Source organism: Bidens hawaiensis, unplaced genomic scaffold (assembly GCF_021521415.1).
Source record: "Bidens hawaiensis isolate Kalapana, Puna unplaced genomic scaffold, B.hawaiensis_p1.1 tig00007048_1, whole genome shotgun sequence".
In the NCBI taxonomy this organism is placed as follows: domain Eukaryota; kingdom Viridiplantae; phylum Streptophyta; class Magnoliopsida; order Asterales; family Asteraceae; genus Bidens; species Bidens hawaiensis.
The window spans coordinates 244,982-266,643 of record NW_027491484.1 but is presented as its reverse complement, the minus strand read 5'-3'; the positions used below and the strand labels follow the sequence as shown (position 1 = coordinate 266,643).

Below are 21,662 nucleotides of genomic sequence, written 5' to 3'. Positions count from 1 at the left end.
TCCCAAATCCCACCCAAAGGTTTAGGGAAAATGAAAAGAAAATTGATAATTATTAAAATTCAAGTCTGTCCATTCATATTACATAAGCAGCATATAAATAAAGAGTCTAATACAAAATGGCCCAAAAAGGTCTATGGGCCGAACACAAACCCAAAAATAAAAACATAAAAAGTGCTGAAAAAACATAAAAAGGCCCAAAACTTTATTTAGAATACGTTTTTGGGCTTCGGACAGGGTGTCTAGCTTCGATTTTACTGGTAATAGGCCTGAAACGGAGCTTTGTGGGCCAAGTTATGCTCGTTTTCGTGGGCCACCTTTTATAGCGTGATCTTGGGCCTCCAAATACATAATAACCCGGTCTTCAATACTTGAGCCCACATCAAGTTGTCTTATGGGTCATGTATTTCCATGTTTTGACTCTGGTTCACCATTTGTTAGTAAGGCTTGCCAAAATGGACTACCATTTGATACAAATATATTATGTTTAATTAATCATGATTTACTATGACTAACTAAGTTTGATTAAATTTCGCCCTAACCCATCGATAACACACCTCAATAGTAACATAGACATGTTTGGTGATATATGATAAGATATCGTATGAAACATTACCAATTTCATTACGTGTTAACGAGTTATATTAAGTCATATCATGTAACAACAAAGTTATATATTCTGACTATAGAGTTATGTTTGATGAAATACTTTATCTAATTAACCATTTTTTGTGAACAGTTATTTTGGGTCACAATAAGTCATTTTAGGTCATAAACAAGTGATTGTAGACGTTAATGAGTTATGTGCAATAACTTAACTGAAATTGCTATGACTTATTTTTCTTCACAAACATGGGCATAACATCTAAGGGGCGAGGAGGGGATGACGGCCTAGCCTGTGTTTTTCGGTTAAAAGTATAAATATAACCCATTTATTTTGAATAATTTATGTTTAAGAACTATAATTTTAATTTCTAATATTTCCGGTTCCCTGATTTGAATGTTTAAGTTCCATCATTGTTCACGTACGTTCTCAATTATACACCCTTTTTATGGTTAATATATTAATAGAATATGCAGATATGAGTTGTTTATCATGGGATTGTTGCTTTTCAAAAGTTATATTTTAGGGAAAATACTAAAGTTTCTTTTCAATGACTATAGTTTAATAAAAGAGGACGAAAATAATAGTGCGATGTACCAAAGATTGTAATTCCTGACACTCACGTGGCCAATATTGAAAGACACTTTCAACCAAAGGCCAAAGGCATAATAATAATAGAGTATAGAAAGTAAGCCACGACCAATGTTATAAAACATTCAAATGTAAGATTTTTGAATTTTAAATTAATTAGTTTGAATAAAGTTTTTTTTAATTATTTTTTTAAACAACATTTGAAACCACCCCAATATTTGAGTGAGTCTTCCTGAGACGTGATGTCAACGGTCTATACTGATTTCGACACTTCATGTTAAACTCATCAGGAACACCATTAAGGAGAAAACTCACCAGTCACCACTATGGTGAAACCTCCACTTGAGTCAGGTTTTGAATTCAATACCTCAAGATTCAATGTCTTAACCATAACCCTATGTCTATTGTACAGAGTCCAACTGCTAAGGAGGGTTAACTCCTTGATTAATCAAGATCAATGTTTAACTCAAACTAAAGAACATAGAAACACTCATATAGTCACAATCACAATTAAATAATAACTCGCTTTGATTGGTTGTAAGACTTATTTAATGCATATACGATTGTTTAAAGCTAACATTCTCTAAGTAAAGATAATTATAATGGATAAATAAAGATTACAAGAGAAAAATACAAAAACAAATTATATTATGTTAAGGTTTCCTGGTCAATTATGCATATGCTAGAGGTGATTTCACTTCACGGTGCCCCACTGTTCTCGGCTGTGGCCACTTCCCAGATAAGTCTGACATGACGGAGGTTTCCTAGTCAAATATGCATATAATTTAGGAGTGCCTCAACGATTATGTAAAGGTATGTGCTAGAAGTGCTTGCATCTCTCATTGCCTCATTGATCGGGAGTTGGGGTCACTCCCCTGATTAATCCATGGCATTATGGCACTCACATTGTATGTGCCAAATGCCATATAGTTTACAACTTGCAGTTTTCTCTTTGTATGGTCACACCTATCGACTACAATAAAAGATATTTTATAAAAGAGACAAACAATACTTAAGCATTTGATGTAAGCTCCCAGACACCAAACATCAAGATTCAGATCAACCCATGCATCCATTTCGATCTTATGTGTTTAAGGTTATATTATCAATAGACCATAGTACCCCATAGACCATAGTAAAATAACTGGGTGTCGATAAGGAATTATTTTGTTGATAAGGAATTATTTTGTGGAATCATCACATTTTTATTAGTGTATATAAATAATTAAGAAAACTTCGTTTATTAAGGGGTGTACAGGATTCCTTATTTACTTATAACTTTTTGTCAATAGTTAATAATTCAGAATATACTGACTTATTAACTTGTTCTCTCACAAAATAAGCAATCCCAAACACCCCCTTAATAGTTGATAGTAATGTAAACATGAAGAATTGAATATCACACAAGTACGTTTATATATGGAGAATTGAAAAGATTTGTATTTAACAAATTTTACTAGAGTCTATCCATTCAAGTTCCTCGGTTTCAATCATTTTTTTGATCAAACAGATAACCAAACCTAACCGCATTCAAAATTGTGAAAACCGAGCCGAAATTCAGCTCGATTTCGGTTTTAACTCGAAAATCATAGTTGCAACAAGATGGGTTTCCTCGGCTTTATAATGGGTTGTACAAATAGAAAATTCGGTAGCACAATATTTAGATTCGGCTTCTTATAACCTAATTGATTTTCCCAAAACCGAGAATGTAATTCATTTCATTTTAAATAGTTTTGATTCGGTTCAAGTTTTGGTTTAATGATTTTTTTAATGAATATTAAACCAGATAAAAAGTGTTAGGATCTTAATTTTAAGTGTTACATTATGCGTGTAAGTATATATAATTATATAAAAATGAAGTAATTTTATTATAGTGGTTTTTGCTTTTCAAAAGTTTTTTTATTAAAGAAACCAAAAGTTTCATATTATTTGATAATAAATGTTAACCAGTAGTAGAGCCCGCGTGTTGCGGCGGGGAGGCAACGAAAACTCGGTCGATAGCGTTTTGGTATTTTATGGTGCCCACATTACTTGTACGGTGCGACACGACTTTTGTCTACATACAATGAATGTCTAAAGTAATTAAAAGTAGAGGTACATATGAATACTAAAGTTTAAAATACCATCATTATTACCATTAACATTTTAAAACTAAACAAAGATACATTAGCGATTTTAAATTGGAGTAAAGGGTTTTAGAAATGAAAATCAGTATGGTTTAAAACTTATTAATTATAAATAAACTTGAAGGATTGACATTACGGAGCGTTGTAGCAGAGACAGTGACTGTTAAATCATTTTAGATATGCATAAGATAGGCCTATTCCGAAACAACAAACCATATGAATTTGGGATCCTAAATAACACTAACTGATCTTCTTGTACTATAAGATAGGACATTCACATAGTTAATTAAATGATACCTAAAAATTCACATCCGAATCAAACGAATCACATATTAAATAATTGATTAAATAATTCGAACATAAATATGACACTAACATATTATAAAGTAAAACATATCACATAAATTTTTATTTAATAATAATGCAGGTATCCCAGTAAGGCGCAATGCCCATCGCTTTTGAGCACCTAGATAAGGCACACCCTATCTAAGAAAAAAAGCAATGCACGAGGCGAACTGGAAAATAGCACGAGTTGGCCGCGCACCTTTTATATACCAAGTGTTTTTATGCATCATACATAAAGCTTATTTTATGTTGCAATTCACGCTTTGGTTTTAAACCAGCCGCTTTTGTGCTCTTCTCGCTTTTTAAACCAAGATCATTGAAGCTATTTTATGTGACTATAAAACGAGGTTTAACTTACAGTTATAAGGCAACTTTGGTTTTCTTGTATTCCAAGAACTCTGAATACAACCAAACCACGACAAAAGGTAATGGTCAAATGAATTAATGGACTAACCAAACTTTATATGATTTGATTGAAAGAATAAGTTGACTTGTCATGATGTATCTTGAAAGTGGTATTTATTGATACTATGATGTATCTTGAAAGTGGTATTTATTGATACTATTATGAGCATTATCAACTAACATAAGAGCTAACTAATCTTAATGCGGTTCATTAAAACCTTCTTGACATCACCAAAAAAGTTTGTTCGGCCAAGTAAAAGTAGAACAAATGACCCCAAACTCTAATCTAAACTAAAAAGAGCATAAAAATCTTCTAATTTTAATATGAGATTAAAAATATACCTTGAGACTGATTTGTTACCATTTCTTCAATAAGGCCTTCACCACCTACCAAATCGGCTCTTGCATCTCTAGCCTCGTCAGCAGCATTTCCTTCATTAAATACAGCAACCCGAAGAGCCTAAAAACCACAAATGATCATGATTTAATCTAATTACGAAAGGTTCAGAAAATATAATTCAAAGTTTTAATCATAATCAAGTAAAGATAGTACCGTTCCACTGTCACGTGTGGAAGAGATGAGCCCCTAGATTTATACATATCCAAAGCAAAATAATTAAATGAGGCATTACCAGTGGTGGCACTTAAAGTCAAGAAAACTTTATACCAAATCAAGATGACAAAGATCAGCCAAATTTACCAAATGAAGTTACCCATTAATGAGTTTTTGCAGATTTTACAATTTTTGCTAAATGTTCAAAGTTAGCCCCAAGTCATATAACACACACACCCATCTAATTCAAAAATCTGCAGCATAAACAAGAGTGGTTGCATGAAAGAATAGCATATGAACCCATCTCAGACGTTAGTACACATAAAGTGACCACTAAAAATTCATTTGTTTCCATAGAAGTTGTCATATACAAATATAACAAATGTGCTAAAGTGATCATAGCATAATTAAAATAAAATGGTCATTTAGACTCATGTAAAGAAAGTTGCATCACACAAGTCATTCACCAGTTCACCTAGAGACAGGGAGAAGGCTAACTATTTACACAAAGAAACTGAAAAATGATAAAAGGTTCACATTTAATCCACAAGTGGAGACATAAAAAAAGCTACTTCACTTAAGACGTAGGGTTTATAGAAAATCGAAGCAGGAGGAATTGAATTTGTTGCATGAGATTATTATAATTCTGATAAGACTTAGTGATGTCCTGGGTTCGAATCCCACAAGGGGTTTTTTCCAAGATTTATTGGGTTTCCTTCTGAATTGGTGGTTAGGCATTATTGCCTTCTGAATTGATCGCGTGGTTCTGTTGGTGACACGATGATACTCCTCCGTGAATGATCCAAATATTTCGTTCAAAAAAAAAATCGAACATAGAAAGTGACCCAAAGTCTGACCAAATTTATATAATAAATTGAAGTGTTTTTATATACTATTTTATTGTTACTATATCAGTTTATGACCAGAGTTTTGTTAAATTAAAAATCATAATATTAAATCAAAGAGCATGCCTTGGACTTGGAGGCCCACTGGTTTCTAATAAGAATATTCTAGCTGAACAAACTTTTGTTTCCTTTAATTTATAAAGCAAACAAACATTTATTTGATTATTTTATTTTTCAAGTTAGATTTAGTTCTTCTCAAATTCAAAAGCAAATTTGATGCTATAAAACATATAAAAAGTAAAAATTTTATATTTGTTTTATTCTTTTTTGGTATGGCAGGGGATATATTAAAACAAAGGCATCTCTACCATGCTAGAGCCAACTAAAAAGGAAACTAATTAATTTCTTTTACAGATCTAGCATTTTTTTTACTTTTTTTAACAGTCATATTAATTAGGGTGCTACTAAACGTACTCTTCTCCCCTTTATTTTTGTTAAACTAGCATTTTTTTTACTTTTTTTAACAGTCATATACATTAGGGTGCTACTAAACGTACTCTTCTCCCCTTTATTTTTATTAAACGTATCACTCCCTTCATTTTTACTAAAAAAGTTAAAATAAAAATAAAATATTTGAATATGTCACCTCAACCACAAATTAGCCCTAAATTTTTATTTGTAACTAAACAACATTAGTAAAGATAAATTTCATATACAAGTAAATATGCCATATATATATATATATATATATATATATATATATATATATATATATATATATATATATATATTATAGAAACATAGATATTACATCAATATAGCAGGTAGGCGGGCAACAAGCTGGCCGCCACCCATTTCTGAATTGCAAACCCTAACCTGCTAAAGACATACCCCTGCCCCTTTGGAGTCGACACATTGCTATGCACAACCTGTTGGACCCTAGTTAGGAAACAGATAGCTTCCGGTGCCAAGGAGCCAAATGTATCAAAAGCCAGAGGGACAAAAACATGTTGGTTCTCTTCGCAGGCTTTAACATGTTTCTCCACCTTCTTCGTTTCAGCCATTTTCATTGCTTGCCCAGCTACAAACTCATTATCCCTCAAACCAACTAAGGGAGATACCCCTGTGAGGTCAACACAAGCGTGTTTTCCCCCGGCCCAACCAAAGACGAGCAAATCTGCCGGTTGTAGAGTGGATCTCCCTTTCGAGGGGTCTGTAAGGAAGTTTACGGGGGCTTCCTTTTTTAGCTGATAACCCTAGACCATATATATTAAAAAGAAAAACTCGTTTATGTTACTTGACTAGATAATTTTAATATTTTGATACGTAATATTATGCATTAAATATAAGATTCATATAACCACGTGAACTTCGTGTTGGATATGTGTGGAGGATAAAATATAAAATGGTGCAATTTATGTGTTTAAAAAAAATATCTATTATTAGAATGAGAAAAAAACCGTAAGATTTAGTTAAGCTATCCTTAATCATATTATAAATAAAATATCAAGTCTTACTAATGCGAAAATAGAAGTGATCAAATGACTCAAACTCGATTGATTAACCTCAAAGATTATTGATGGAAATTAGAAGTTCATAATTAATAATAATCAAACTCAAAACATCTATTCCATTCCATACGTTATATTTAAAGGGTTCAAAAACCAAAAAAAAACAAGGCAAATTGGATTTTAATCCAATTTAATGAAGTTGAGCGATAATAATCACAACTTATAAAATAAATGTCACCGGTCACAACTTTCACACTATTTGTTTTCATTGGACCTCTGTTTAAAATAACTTAACGACGTTAAGTTACGACGTTAAGTTTTTTTCCAAATTTCAAATTGATGTTTTAGGACTTTTGATCGGAATAAGAATACGATTCGATTGATGTAAAACTTAAGTCGAAATGGTGCTTCAAACAACTTGATTTTTGTTAATTAAAAGTTTAAACACCGGATATGAAGCATCCTTTAGTCGTTTGGACTGCCATTTTGAGGTAAATTTTACATCAATCAGCTCGTTTCCTCATTCCAATCAAAAGCTCTAAAATATCAATTTGAAATTTGAAAAAAACTTAACGACGTTAAGTTTTTGTTAACGGATGTACATTGAAAACAAATGGTGTGAAAGTTGAGACCAATGACTAACTATTTTTTAAGTTTAGATTATTATCGGTCAACTGCATTACGTTGAGATTATTAAAATCTAATTTGGCAGAAAAAACAAATAAATGATAAACTTAACGGAAAAGATAAACCATAAAAAATAAACTATAGATATGATAGAAACAAAAATGAAATAAAAGATATTAACTTAAGTTGCAGATAAATCCTTGTATATGCAAGGTACATGTAGAAAATTTTGCTGTTAAAAAGAGAAAAAAATCATTACCATTAAAAACTTATTTAATGTACACATGTGTAAAATATATTTTCTCTAGCAAATAAAACAATTTTTTAAAGTTATATGTGTAGACACTACAAGAATAAAATAAAAACCATCGTCACATCCAAATGTTCGGCACCAAAAACAGCTTTAAACAAAACTTTATTTCTTTTGCTTTTATGCCTCCTTTACCGTTGTGACAAAGATCACACTTGTTCTCCTCATCTCAAACTTTCATTCCATTTCCAGGTTGTGGAACATAATCAACGGTGGAGGTGCGTGGTGGTGGAGTTTCGTCGTGTGATCAATTAAGGTTAGTTTTTCATGACTTAATTGTGGATTATTGTTGAAATCTATCAACTCTAAATTCATTGTCATAACGCTGACTCCAAATACCATATTTCCTTAAGAAATCACTCGAAAATGGATGACGTCATGATTTCGTTACATCGTTTTTCAAATATAAAGGTTGTAGACATGAAAGATTAAATTTGATTAGAACATTTCGGTTCAAATCATTTAACTTTGTTATTATATAACTTTTTTGTACGGATAATTTTATGGTAAGCTTATACAACTCTAATATTTATGCCAAACTTTTGACTTTTACACGTAAAATTACTTGATACATTCACTTCGTGAATCCTAAAGAGTTGTATTAATTTGAATAAACAAACCTGACTCCATTAGACTTTTGAAAAACTCTAGAAAATAACCCATGCACTCAAAATAATCTTAAATACTCATAAATGGGCAAGATAGTATTTTAAATAAAAATCTGGTTATACAATCTTTGATAAAAAGAACAATAAGATTTATTATACAATGATAATTACATTTGATGAATATATAAGGATAAACACTCACAGTTGCACTCTTCGGTCATAATATTTATTATTATCATTTTCTTTTTGGTATATATCTCTCTTTATCGGTAGCAATTCAAGCTTAGTTCATTCCCAAAATATAATCATGGTAATAAATTAAGTTACATATATAAAAACATAATTCATCACTGCAAAAATTTAAAAACTACATGCAAATTTAAATCTAAAGTTAATTTCTTATTTAATGTGATAATCTTTCAACCCTTTTATTGTTCTCATTTCATTGTCAAAGCTTGTAGTTTAACTGTTTGAGCTTATTAGATTTGTAAGTAATTAACCATGTTATAAGCATTTATATTTATATAAGTACATGATAGTTATTATTTATTTTCAATTTGATGGCAAATTCTATAGACCACCCATCATGTTACTTCCGACCTGCCCCTGTCTAAGTACCCCACTTGCAACCATTCTTCCTGTCTCTTTGATTCTCACAATATTTTTCATCATAACTTACTAGATATTTTCTCTACAATCAAAATAATAAAAGATAAAAATATGTATATCATAATATAGTAGATATTCAACATTATACATGTGTTGATTATATTATTAAAAAAAACTTAATAACTTATAGGATAATTTTTAAAATAATGATTGGGTTGGTTGTTAACTATAACGTGAACGTTATATATCACGTTTCCTTCGTCTATAAAGCACTTACAACCTAAACATGTGAAACCGAATTAGCGGTTTGAAAGCATACATTATGTTCTTTGTTACTAGTACTTTTCAACACAATAATCAAACATGTTTAATACTTTCTTAACATAAAGTAAAAGAGAAATGATTGGCATGCTTAACTGATGTGCCTAAATATCAACCAAACAACAAAGTAATACATGACAAAATCAGAGGTAAATAATAAGAATTAGAGAATTCCAAGTCATCTATATGTTATTAAGTGAATTAAGCATATTTTTAAGTTTATTCTTTAGGCTTATAAAGTACTCTCTCCGTTCTATTAAAAGTGTTTATATTTTCTTTTATGTTTGTTTTATTATAAATGTTCACATTTAATATTTATTAACAAATTTTCAAGTTTACCTTTAAACACAAACAACTAAAATTAATAAATAATATTGATGGATCCAATTTCCAAGTGTATTATTGTCATTTGGTAATAAAAAATAAATAAATTATTCAATGTACCTTGAACTTTATATTTTTCAAACTATGATACTTTTAATGGAACGAAGAGAGTATAAGTTAATAAAATAAAAGTTTAACACTAAAAAACACATATTCTCTCAATGTCATAACATTAGACCTCTCATGTTGAAAGTAAAGGTAAGAATATCATATCTATATACTTATATAATATAATATAATATAATATAATATAATACATTTAGAAAGTTCAAGTTATTTTTTTTTAAATTTTAAGTGTTTTACAAGTTTTTATTCATATTATCCAATATTTAATGCATTCACGTTGAGTTGTTTCCAAGTTTACTTAACGAGAGAAAAGAAAAGAAAAAAAGTTTTCTTTTTCTTTCTTTTCCCTTTCATCTCCTTTTTCCTGTTCTTTTCATTTCTTTCTCAATTCTTTATATTTTGAAAAGAAAGTTTTTCACAGACTTTATTCTTTGTTTCTACCTTTTTCTTTTCATTAATGAAACTATGAAATTTTGAGAACACATCATTTCCATTCATTTCTTTTCTTTTTCATCTGTCATTGAGATTAGGAACACAGTGTAAGTAATATTAACCTTTTAAAGGGTAAAATTGTCTATTGAAACCATTAATACATTTTTTTTGAACGACCAATTAATCCTCCAAATTGGGTACTGGCTAAATTACCGTATCAGGATACATTCGTCTTTCGTTTCGGGAAAAGCTCTCACCTAAGGCCAACGCCCGTGAACACTTGCCAGAAGGCATGACATCACAGTGAGATAAAACTCATTCAGTTCAAGGATCCAATTACTAGTGAAAGAAACGACAATGTAAGCTTAGACATCACCCTGAAAAATAGATTTACATGTAATATTATTTGTTGTTAAAAAAAATTAATTTCATTAGATTTTCAATTTTTAATGTTGCCTATATCTGTAAAGAGCAAGAAGATGCAATCTATAATCATAATGTTTTCTAAAGTTTATTTTTTCTAAACCACGAATTTCAGTTTAGTTTTTATCATTTGATTTAAACCCAAGATCTTCTCATTCTAAATTCAAAGTGTTTAAAAGTTTTTTATTTTCCTAACACCATTGGTTTGTTCTCTTGAGTTACTATAAGTTTGACCAAAAAGGTTTATTATTATTTTCTTGTAAGACCTTTCATAATTATTAGAGTTTAATAACAATATAATATAAAGTACTTACAATAACTATTATTGTTAATGTTGGGCTAACCCACTTGTTTAAACATAGGTAAATGCATGTAATATTGGTGTTGAGTAAAAGTAAGAATATTTACTGTTAAAAAAACAAAATTATAATTATTATTGATTAATGTGACAACAAAAATGACAAGTTACTATTCAAAATCTGCGTCTAGAAACAAATACTTAAGGTCTCAAGTGTGAATCCTATCTCAATCGGGTTTATCGTGGTTGGCCTTTGGGGGACAAGTTTTTCTCATAATAGGAGATTATAAGCTTAGATTACCAAGTGCTTTATGTAATCACGGACGTATATTTGGAGTCGCCTTTTGTCATTGGGTTACCTCGGGTAGCCAGACTTTATTCGTTAGTTGTTAAATAAAAAATGAAACAAATACACCTTTTTTGAGATATATACTATTAACTAAATTAAAGAGAATATAAATGTTATTTTTGCAATTAAGACATTGTTATAATAATTAATAGCGTTTAGTTAATAATATAATGACAAAGCTGAATATTATAATAAATATTTTCTAGTAATTAATAAAAGTTTTTAACTCCTAATCTACTCCTGTTAACCATATATAAACCTGTATTTTATAGGATTTAAACCTAGTAACCACATATATATTTTATAGATATGACACATATTACCACCAGAATATTCTTGGGGATTTTTAGTAATAACTATTCAACAATTTGTTTGACAAATATTTTTAAACCTACTAATTTTAGTTATTTCAAATAGCAGGAAGAAATTATCTAAAACACAAAAATAGCAAGGAGCTAGTAAGTGCCTCCTATTTTTAGATTCAAACTATTCTAGCAATAGTAACTATTTTAAACCAACTGTTGTAGCAATAACTTTTCAACAACAAACCCCCCAAAAAAAAAAGAAAAAAAAGAAAAAAAAAACTCTAAAAATAGTGGCTTTTAAAAAAAGAAATCCTAGTATTTACACCAACGAATTTACTAATTACACCAAAAAAGGGTAGGAGTAGCTTTTATTAACATATTTTTCTATTTTCTTATATATTTATAATATATAGTATCATCATAATTTTGCCATTAAAAATATATAACACTTTACAAAAAAATGTATATATGTTGTATGGGATAATTCCATTTTCATCTGCATTTTAGAATAACCTAAAAAAACTGTTGGCCTTCACTCCTCAGGTCTAATAGTATGGAGTAGACGGTTGAGACTTGAAATCTTTAAACTCTTAGGTTTGAAATACGATTTAATGAGCTTTTCCATAATAATGGATTTCCTTTTTAATGATGTTTCTAGTTAAAAATTAATATAGATGATTGACATCCCGTATCAGAAATACTATTAGAAGTAGTTTCAAATATCGTTCACAAAAAAAAATAATAATAATAATAAAAAAAATAATATAAGAATTACAATTCTCAAGAAACTCTCAATTTCAACAAACCTTCAATTCAACCACTTATGACATAAGCAATCATTAAATGTAACTTTTTAGTCAAATAAATAAACTGAAACTTCATCATCACAAGTATCGGGCACCGCGTGAAGGGTGCTCCATCACGCGTGATGGGCTTTTGCCACTGCTGTCAGTGCCTTGTCAAGCTTGAGTGATGAGATTTGCGTGATGGCCATCACGCGTGTGATGTGGTGAAAACCAAGAAATGGAGCCGTTGGGTGTATTATTTCATCATATCCATCACACACCACATACCACACCACCACCCTAGTAAAAAACCATTACATGTGATGGATTTAGGATTGGTGATGTGACACCATTTAATTGGGTGGGGTGTGTGATCAGTGATAACCCCCCCTAGGTTTGTTTCATCTGCATGGCTGTAGGACACACCCAAATTCACACCCTATAAAGCTTACAAGTGTGTCTACTTTGTCTCCTTTCATTCCTCCACCATCTAACCCTCCGGCCACCATATTCTCCGGCTAAATTTCCGGCAACCATCTTCACATTCAAACTCAGTTTTGGTGAGTCAGTATTTAATATTTTAACAATCTTTTTAATAGGGTTTTCTTAGTTTCTCAATTTCATCAATTTCTTAATACGTCAACATCTTTGTTTGGATTTTTTTATTGCTAGTCAGTCACTCGAGATCGGCTCGTTAAAAACTCGAATTGATCCGAGCTTAAACGGGCTCGGGTTTTTATTAAGGCTCATTTAATAAATGAGCTTTAGCCCGAGATTTACATATTGATCTTGAGCCAACTCTCGAGCCTAAACAAGTTTTACTATATATAGAACTTTTATTTAATATATTTATATAACAACTTTTATAATTATATATAAAAATATAATGAAAGTAATTAACTAATATATATTGTATCAATATAAAAATTATAATTGTAATAATTACAAATATATTTCACTTAGCTTTGATGGTTTTTTCGGGCATTCCTTTTTTAGTTTTGTAGGAATTTATTATGGTGTTTAGTCTGTCTCGTTTTTATTTCGTTGGTTGTTTGTGTCTTCGGGTTTTTGCTAGTTTCCCAATATTTTTTTAATAAAATTTGCCGTTCAAAACAAAAAAATGTAAATAATTACAAAAATATATAACTAAAAAATTAAATAACTAATAAATAATTCACGAGCCAACGAGATGAGTTGGAGTTTAAACCAGCTCAGGCTCAGGCTTGGCTCGGCTCATTTACGCTTTACACCCTATGCAAACATATGTACCCTAATTGTCGGTACGATAACGAGGTTTAACTAAAGTAGAAACGTGGGTTTTATAAATCTGGGACCAAAAGAAGTAAACTTGTCCAAATTGTAGACCCCATGTACTTGTACGATGATAGTTACATCATTTATGTGAATCTCATTTGTTCATCTTATTATAACTTATAACAAATTTAATGATTTAAAAAAATAATTTTGTAGATTGCATATTTGCATAAATAGTTATGCCTGCAAATCATTACAATGGCAATTCATCAGCGAATCGAATTCAAAGACAGTTAAGAGAAAGAGAGTTGAGAAAGAATAGTTATGTGGAACAGTTTTTGGAAGGAGCATCGGCTGCACGCGAGGGTTGGGAGAGGCCGGATGGCGGGTTGTTTACGCAACGGTTGTTGGTTGTTGCTAACCGACTACCGGTGTCTGCGGTTAGAAGAGGTGAGGAAAGTTGGTCACTTGAAGTTAGTGGTGGTGGGCTTGTTAGTGCTTTGTTAGGTGTGAAGGAAGTTGAGGCCAAGTGGATCGGGTGGGCCGGTGTGAATGTGCCCGATGAGCCTGGGCAACGGGCGTTGACGAAAGCGCTTGCTGAGAAGGTAAATTTGGGGTTTTGTAAAGTTTAAATGGTAATGTGAGATGGGAAACGGGTTAAAATGGGTTTGGCCGTTTGGGTTAAATATGTCAACTTTCAAGTTGGGTTGACCGGACCCCCTAACATTTTTTCAACTATCTTTTTTATATTTTATAAGTAGTGAATGTGTTTAATATGATTATAAAAAGGAGGAATTTTGACCGATAAGTTTGTCAAAATACCTTTGCCTGTTAATAAATTTTAATCAACCGGTGTTTGACAAGTGTCCATTGGCGCGTCAGATTTTAACCTTGGCGTATCAAATTTCAAGTTTGGCGCAACAGATTTCCATCTGGCGTAGCGGATTCTTCTCTTACGCCAGATGGAAATATGTCGCGTCTTTTCAAAATTTGTTTCGTTGACGCAACAGGGTGTGCCATGTGGAAGCTTCTGGTAGCGTGAAACAATTTCTTAACTAAAAACAAGAAAAGTCTAGTGATACTTTTGTAAATAAATAATTTAAAAAAAACAGGATTATTTAATCTTTATAAAGTTTAGATTATTAAGGATTGTGAAGTTTATAGAGTTTATAAAGTTTAGATGACAAGTGTCCATTGGTGCATCATATTTTAATCTTGGTGTGTCGGATTTCATGTTTGGCACAACAGATTTCCACCTGGCGTAGCATATCCTTCTCTTGTGCCAGATAGAAATCTGCCGCATCATGTCAAAATTTTCTTTCGTTGACGCAACAGAGCGTGTCATGTGGAAGCTTCTGGTTGGCTGAAACAATTTCTTAACTAAAATCACGAATGGTCAAATGATACTTTTGTAAAAGAAAAAAAAGTCAAGGTTGTTTAAATCAAACTCGTCGGCGGCAGTTTTGTAGCTTTTCCATTATAAAAATGATGATATTTTAGTGTTAGATTAAATCTTTAAATGAAGCTATTTAAGAGGTTGTATGCGTTAAAACATACTTTGGTCAACTCAACCCATTTGACCTGTTTGTATATCGTGATGCAGAGGTGCATACCCGTGTTTCTTGACGAAGACATTGTACATCAATATTACAACGGTTACTGCAACAACATATTATGGCCTCTTTTCCATTATATTGGTCTTCCACAAGAAGACCGTTTGGCAACGACCCGAAGCTTCCAGTCTCAGTTTGCAGCGTACAAAAAAGCGAATCAAATGTTTGCAGACGTAGTAAACGAACATTATCAAGAAGGTGATGTTGTTTGGTGCCATGATTACCATCTTATGTTTCTTCCAAAATGTCTTAAAGAACGTAACGCCAACATGAAAGTCGGCTGGTTTCTCCATACACCATTTCCGTCTTCTGAAATCCATAGAACGTTACCTTCTCGTTCCGAGATTTTACGTGCGGTTCTTGCTGCTGATTTGGTGGGGTAAGTTTGTCATTTTCTCATTTTCGTTGACTTAAATTCGGTCATATATATTAATGTTGACTTTTGTTATATAGGTTTCATACTTATGATTATGCAAGACACTTTGTGAGTGCGTGTACTCGTATAATGGGGCTCGAGGGTACACCGGAAGGAGTAGAGGATCATGGAAGGTTGACTCGTGTGGCTGCAGTAAGGCAATGTTGACTTTTGTCAAGTCAACCGTTGACTTGATTATTTCTGATGTTTTTTTTATGTTTACACAGTTCCCAATCGGTATAGATTCAGACCGTTTTATTCGTGCTCTCGAAACTCCTGACGTAAAAAAACATATTATAGAATTAAAGGAACGGTTTTCTGGGAGAAAGGTAGTGTTGACTTTTTGACTTTTGATGTCGAACCTCTTTTGACTTTTTATCTTTCTTGTGATAGGTGATGTTAGGCGTTGATCGGCTTGATATGATTAAAGGGATACCGCAAAAGATACTAGCGTTCGAGAAGTTTCTAGAAGAAAATCCGTATTGGCGCGATAAAGTTGTTTTGTTACAGATTGCAGTACCAACAAGAACCGATGTTCCTGAATGTATGTGTTCACAGTATTTTATATTTTAGTTTAAACATGAATCCATGCTAATGTATGTTATTCACTTTGCAGATCAAAAACTCACAAGTCAAGTCCATGAAATTGTGGGGCGGATTAATGGTCGATTTGGGTCATTGACTACTGTCCCGATTCACCATCTGGTTAGATTTTCATGTTTTAGTTAATGATTAGAAAACACGGTTTTATAAATAATGAATAAAAATAAAAAAATTGGTTTTGTGATATTTGCAGGATCGCTCTCTTGATTTTTATGCTTTATGCGCACTATATGCTGTCACCGGTACTTATTTATTTGTAACTTATAATATTTAAAATGTATATATTAATGTCCAAACTTATAATATTTTGTGCTTGTGTTGCCAGATATAGCACTGGTCACATCTTTACGAGACGGAATGAATCTTGTTAGTTACGAGTTTGTTGCATGCCAAGACGATAAAAGAGGAGTGCTCATTTTAAGTGAAGTAAATACTTATTCGTTGTCATTAATCTATAATTTAAAAAAATATTCAGAATATAAATTAATCTAAGGCTTTTTACACTTGTAGTTTGCGGGTGCTGCGCAGTCGCTAGGTGCAGGGGCCATTCTTGTTAACCCGTGGAATATAACCGAAGTTGCAGCTTCCATAGGCCAAGCTTTGAATATGTCACCTGAAGAACGAGAAAAACGGCATTTGCATAACTTTTCACATGTCACGACTCACACCGCTCAAGAATGGGCCGAAACTTTTGTAAGGTATTTTTAACCTATTTATTTATACATTTTTAACAGAGATTCTAGAAACAATAAAAAGTAAATTTAGTTTTAAAAAATTGAATTTAAAAACAAATAACGTTTTAACGTTTTTGAACTTCGTGTAGTGAACTGAACGATACAGTAGTTGAAGCGCAACAAAGGATTAGACAAGCTCCACCACCTCTTCCGGTTGAAGAGGCTATCGAACGTTATATGCAGTCAAGTAACAGACTTCTTATACTGGCAAGTAAACGAAACGAAACAATTTAGTAGTATTATATCATGACACTAGTTTAATATTTAATTCAAGTAAAACCTTTGGCATATCGAATAATCGTTTTTCAACGACAGGGATTCAATGCTACATTGACCGAACCAGTTGATACGCCTGATAGACGTGGCGGTGATCAAATAAGAGAAATGGATCTTAAATTACACCCTGATTTGAAAGAACCTTTGAAAAAGCTTTGTAGTGATCCGAAAACAACCATTGTTATCCTAAGTGGAAGTAACCGAACTGTATTGGACGAGGTATGTCATCTTTCTTGGTGGCAAAACGGGTTGATTAGGTAACGGGCCAAAATGGGTTCGTGTCAAAACCGGTACTTTTATGTGGGGCCATCGTTAAAACGAGTTGTAACGATCCACTTCTCTTGAATATTGGTTTTCTCAGAACTTTGGAGAGTACGAAAACATGTGGTTGGCGGCTGAAAACGGAATGTTTTTACGTTCGACAAACGGTGACTGGATGACGACGATGCCTGAACATTCGAATATGGAGTGGGTCGATAGCGTAAAGGTAAACATCACATATTATTCTCCTCTTAAAAGATTTAATGTTTGTCCTTTGCGGTTTCTTTACTTTTATTTTTATAAACTTTCCACAGCATGTTTTTGAGTATTTCACCGAGCGTACGCCTCGTTCACATTTCGAGCTTCGTGAGACATCACTCGTTTGGAACTACAAGTATGCAGGTATGTATGTATGTATATATGACCATTGTTTGTGTGCATACGTGTGAGTGATTATATATGTTTGTGTGACTGCAGATGTGGAGTTTGGGAGGCTGCAAGCCCGAGACATGTTGCAGCACCTTTGGACTGGCCCGATATCTAATGCATCAGTCGATGTTGTACAAGGAAGCCGGTCTGTTGAGGTTCGAGCCGTTGGTGTTACAAAGGTGTTTATTTCATTTTTTGTGGTTGCCACGTCAGCGCTAGTTCGTTGATAATTAACTATTATTATTATTATTTATTTATTTATTTATTTATTTTTATTTTTTTTGGTGAAATCAGGGTGTGACGATTGTTCGCATATTAGGAGAGATTGTTCATAGTAAATCGATTTCGGCACCAATAGATTATGTCTTATGCATCGGTCATTCACTTGGGAAGGTATGCACAATAATATCATTTTAGTATCATATCATTTTAGATATATATCTTCCTCTTATAATAATATTATCATTTTTTCAGGACGAAGATTTATACACATTTTTTGAGCCAGAGCTTCCAGTGGACAACATTGGCATCACGAGACCAAGGTTAAGTGACGCAACAAAGCCACATGCAGACAGAAGGTCTGGAAAATGCGGGTCAAAGACGCCTCAAAAACAATCTCACCAACGCCACACTGACAATAAAAGAAATGGTAACGGTAATGGTAACTGTAACGGTAACAGTAACGGTGTTGGGAATGGTGGGAGAAGATCATCGTCATCCCCGGATAAAATAACGTGGAATGTACTTGATCTAAAAGGAGATAATTATTTTTCGTGTGCGGTTGGACGCTTACGCACTAGCGCTCGGTATTTACTCCTATCGGTTGAGGAGGTTGTCTCGTTTTTAACTGATCTTTCGACAGCATCATGAAAATGTAATAGAGGAATAGATTTGTGTAATAAATAGGTTTATATGATCATGCTATGTAGATTTAGATTTGGATTTGGGATAAGTAATATGTTAAAAAATCCAATTGGTTGGTTTTTCCGACTTTTTCGGTTAGTTTTAGTTTCGGTTTTATTTTCACATCCTGTGGTATGTGACCAGGGGCGGACCTAGGGGGTTTGAGGGGATGCTCAGGATACTCTGAACTTTTACGGTGTAGTACAAAATCACGGCAAATTTTTTTCTGTTCACTTTATGTATCCGGGTACTACTAAGCAAATATTATGATACTCCAGGTCCAATTTTTTTTTTTTGGGGGATAGCCCTGAATTTTTTATTCTAAATCCGATGCATGTCTACTATTGTTAATACAACACTAAAATGCAACATGAACATGTTTAATAAGTGGTTACATGACCCGTTTGTCACGTTTTTGACCGATCTTTCAATAGCCCCTGATTTAATGACAAACACGAGACATGTTTAAGCTCTCAAGTCTTCATCTATTATCATTATCGGTCTTTAGCGTGGGCGAGTAGTATATTTAGTGAGAACAAGAGTCTCGCATGAAAGAAGTTGAACCATGACCTATTGACCCATTATGATTGGTATCAAAGAATCCCACCAAACATGTAATAAGCCATTAGTTACAACATTTTGAAAAATGTAATGTTTTGTCAACATTTATTTAAATGACAAAACATGGGGTTTTAATGAACTTGTTTAACTAATTTTGATTCCAACACAATGAATGGTTAGATCAAAGTTTTTAAAGTGAAACAAGCTAGTAAACTTTGTAATATAAATTTTGTAAATGGGTCAAACGATTGGATAAAGAACTTAGGCCATCTCCAACGAGAGATGAGAATTATATATTTTTTTTTGCCACATGTTTCTTTCAATCGGATCTGCCCGATTCAAATTTGATTAACTCACTTTCCCATTCAACATCAAATAGAAGCTGACTGATTCTGAACCAATTTTGCCTCAGTAAGATGTTTTTTATCCTTTGGAACCAAACGTTTTGAATTTTGATCGAATTAGATGTCCCCATCTTAATGGTTTCGTGCAGATATAAACAATCACCCCTTACTCTTTTTATCCTCTTTCTCTTTATTCATTTAAATATTTAATACCCACGGTCATACAACATTTGCCCTCTCCTCAAATATGTGCACTTAAGCCAATAGTTATGGATTCTTCACCCACTCTCGTCTCCACCTCGCCTAAACTTCATCCCCATTTCTTGAAAAACCCGCACACCCCATTAGAGACGTTGTCTTAGTAGTTCATATTTTCTAATATACGTTTGGTTTTGGGATGTCATCGGCTATATACCACATTTGCTCCGACACTCATAGAAATGCTTTCGACCTCAATGATGACAACCTTAGATTGAGGATTATAGAATCCTTGTTGATGATGATGGACTAGCTAATGTTTACGAACTGATTCGTGCAACTGGAAAATTTGTTTTTTCCTTTTCAGAAATAAGAGCATTCTCATTCATTCTTCTATCTATAAAAATAAAATTACATTAAAAATCACTAAAATTTCTTTTGTCTCATGTTGAATTAAATAATAATTTTTTATACATTTATTATATTGTTATTTATTTTATTGTTATCTATTTTCTCACAACCACTTTAAAAAAATATTTTTTTTTAAATGTACAAAATTATTATTATTTTTGAAATATACTTATTTTTTCTTTCTCATTTACCCAAAACACTGTAAACTATTACCTACATTATAAAAACGCTACACAAAAAATAAAATGAATGCTCTAAAGTTTGGCTCTTTGTTACACAAAATTATTCGTGGGTCCAAGTTTTTACCATCATAATCGGACCCAAATGACAATATCCTGTTGTCGGCTTACACCACCGAATCCACCACATAATAAAAACAAGTTTTAATAAAAATGTTCACCTAACACCAACAATTATTCTGGTTGTGAAAAATCTATATTATTATCCATTCTAATATTTCTTAACAACTAACTTTGAAAGGTTGGTATTACATTCCTAGAAGTGTATAACTTGAAAATATTACAATTTGTTCTAACTTCTTTTTCAATATTGTTACTATTCAAATGAAATATAACATATATAGTAGTGGCAAGAGAAGATGATATTGTGTCATTATTTGAACCGAAAAAACTTGAAATTTGGATCGAATCGAATTAAAAAGTGTGGTTTCCGAAACCCGGGTCGGTTCAAATAATATATATGCTTTTATTAACTTCAATTTATTTTTAATATATTTTTGTAATATATTAGCTTGTTCGGGTTATTCGTATAAACATATTAGAATCCATTTTTCGAATCGTATTCGAAAACATATTTTTCAATTTTTTTAATATTGGATAATCAAACTCGAATAACCTGATAAAAATTAATTAAATTCAATGTCTGAATTTCCGGTTTTGATAGGACCACAAAAATAACATAACTTGTCGTAACAACGACCAAAACTAAAACTCACAATCAGGTTCTTTGAGATAATAATAACCATTTAGAAATAAGAACTGAAGTACTAAATTGAATTCGACCCTAATTTATTTTAATTATTATGCAACATGCATAGACTGATATTATATAAGTAAATCTCAAGGTCAGTCAAAAAACCGTAATATACATTACATATATATACTACCAGCCGGGACGAATAATTTGAGTGGCAAGAATGCCGAGTA

At 32.1% G+C, this 21,662-nt stretch overlaps 1 protein-coding gene across 2 annotated transcripts; it reads left to right on the top strand.

Moving 5' to 3' along the window:
• The first annotated feature begins 7,979 nt into the window (after positions 1–7,979).
• Positions 7,980–19,030, top strand: LOC143634365 (alpha,alpha-trehalose-phosphate synthase [UDP-forming] 1-like). Of its 2 annotated transcripts, none has more exons than XM_077102468.1 (17): positions 7,980–8,170; positions 13,965–14,353; positions 15,352–15,740; positions 15,815–15,929; positions 16,004–16,105; positions 16,170–16,320; positions 16,393–16,481; positions 16,573–16,621; positions 16,705–16,805; positions 16,890–17,077; positions 17,203–17,320; positions 17,429–17,608; positions 17,751–17,876; positions 17,965–18,052; positions 18,128–18,258; positions 18,374–18,472; positions 18,554–19,030. In XM_077102468.1, exons 2-17 carry the CDS (start codon positions 13,988–13,990, stop codon positions 18,947–18,949), a joined length of 2,688 nt encoding a protein of 895 aa, XP_076958583.1. In that variant the 5' UTR covers positions 7,980–8,170; positions 13,965–13,987; the 3' UTR covers positions 18,950–19,030. The 2 variants fall into 2 exon arrangements, with proteins under 2 accessions (XP_076958583.1, XP_076958582.1); XM_077102467.1 differs by lacking the exon at positions 7,980–8,170 and adding an exon at positions 12,892–13,054.
• The last annotated feature ends 2,632 nt before the right edge of the window (positions 19,031–21,662 follow it).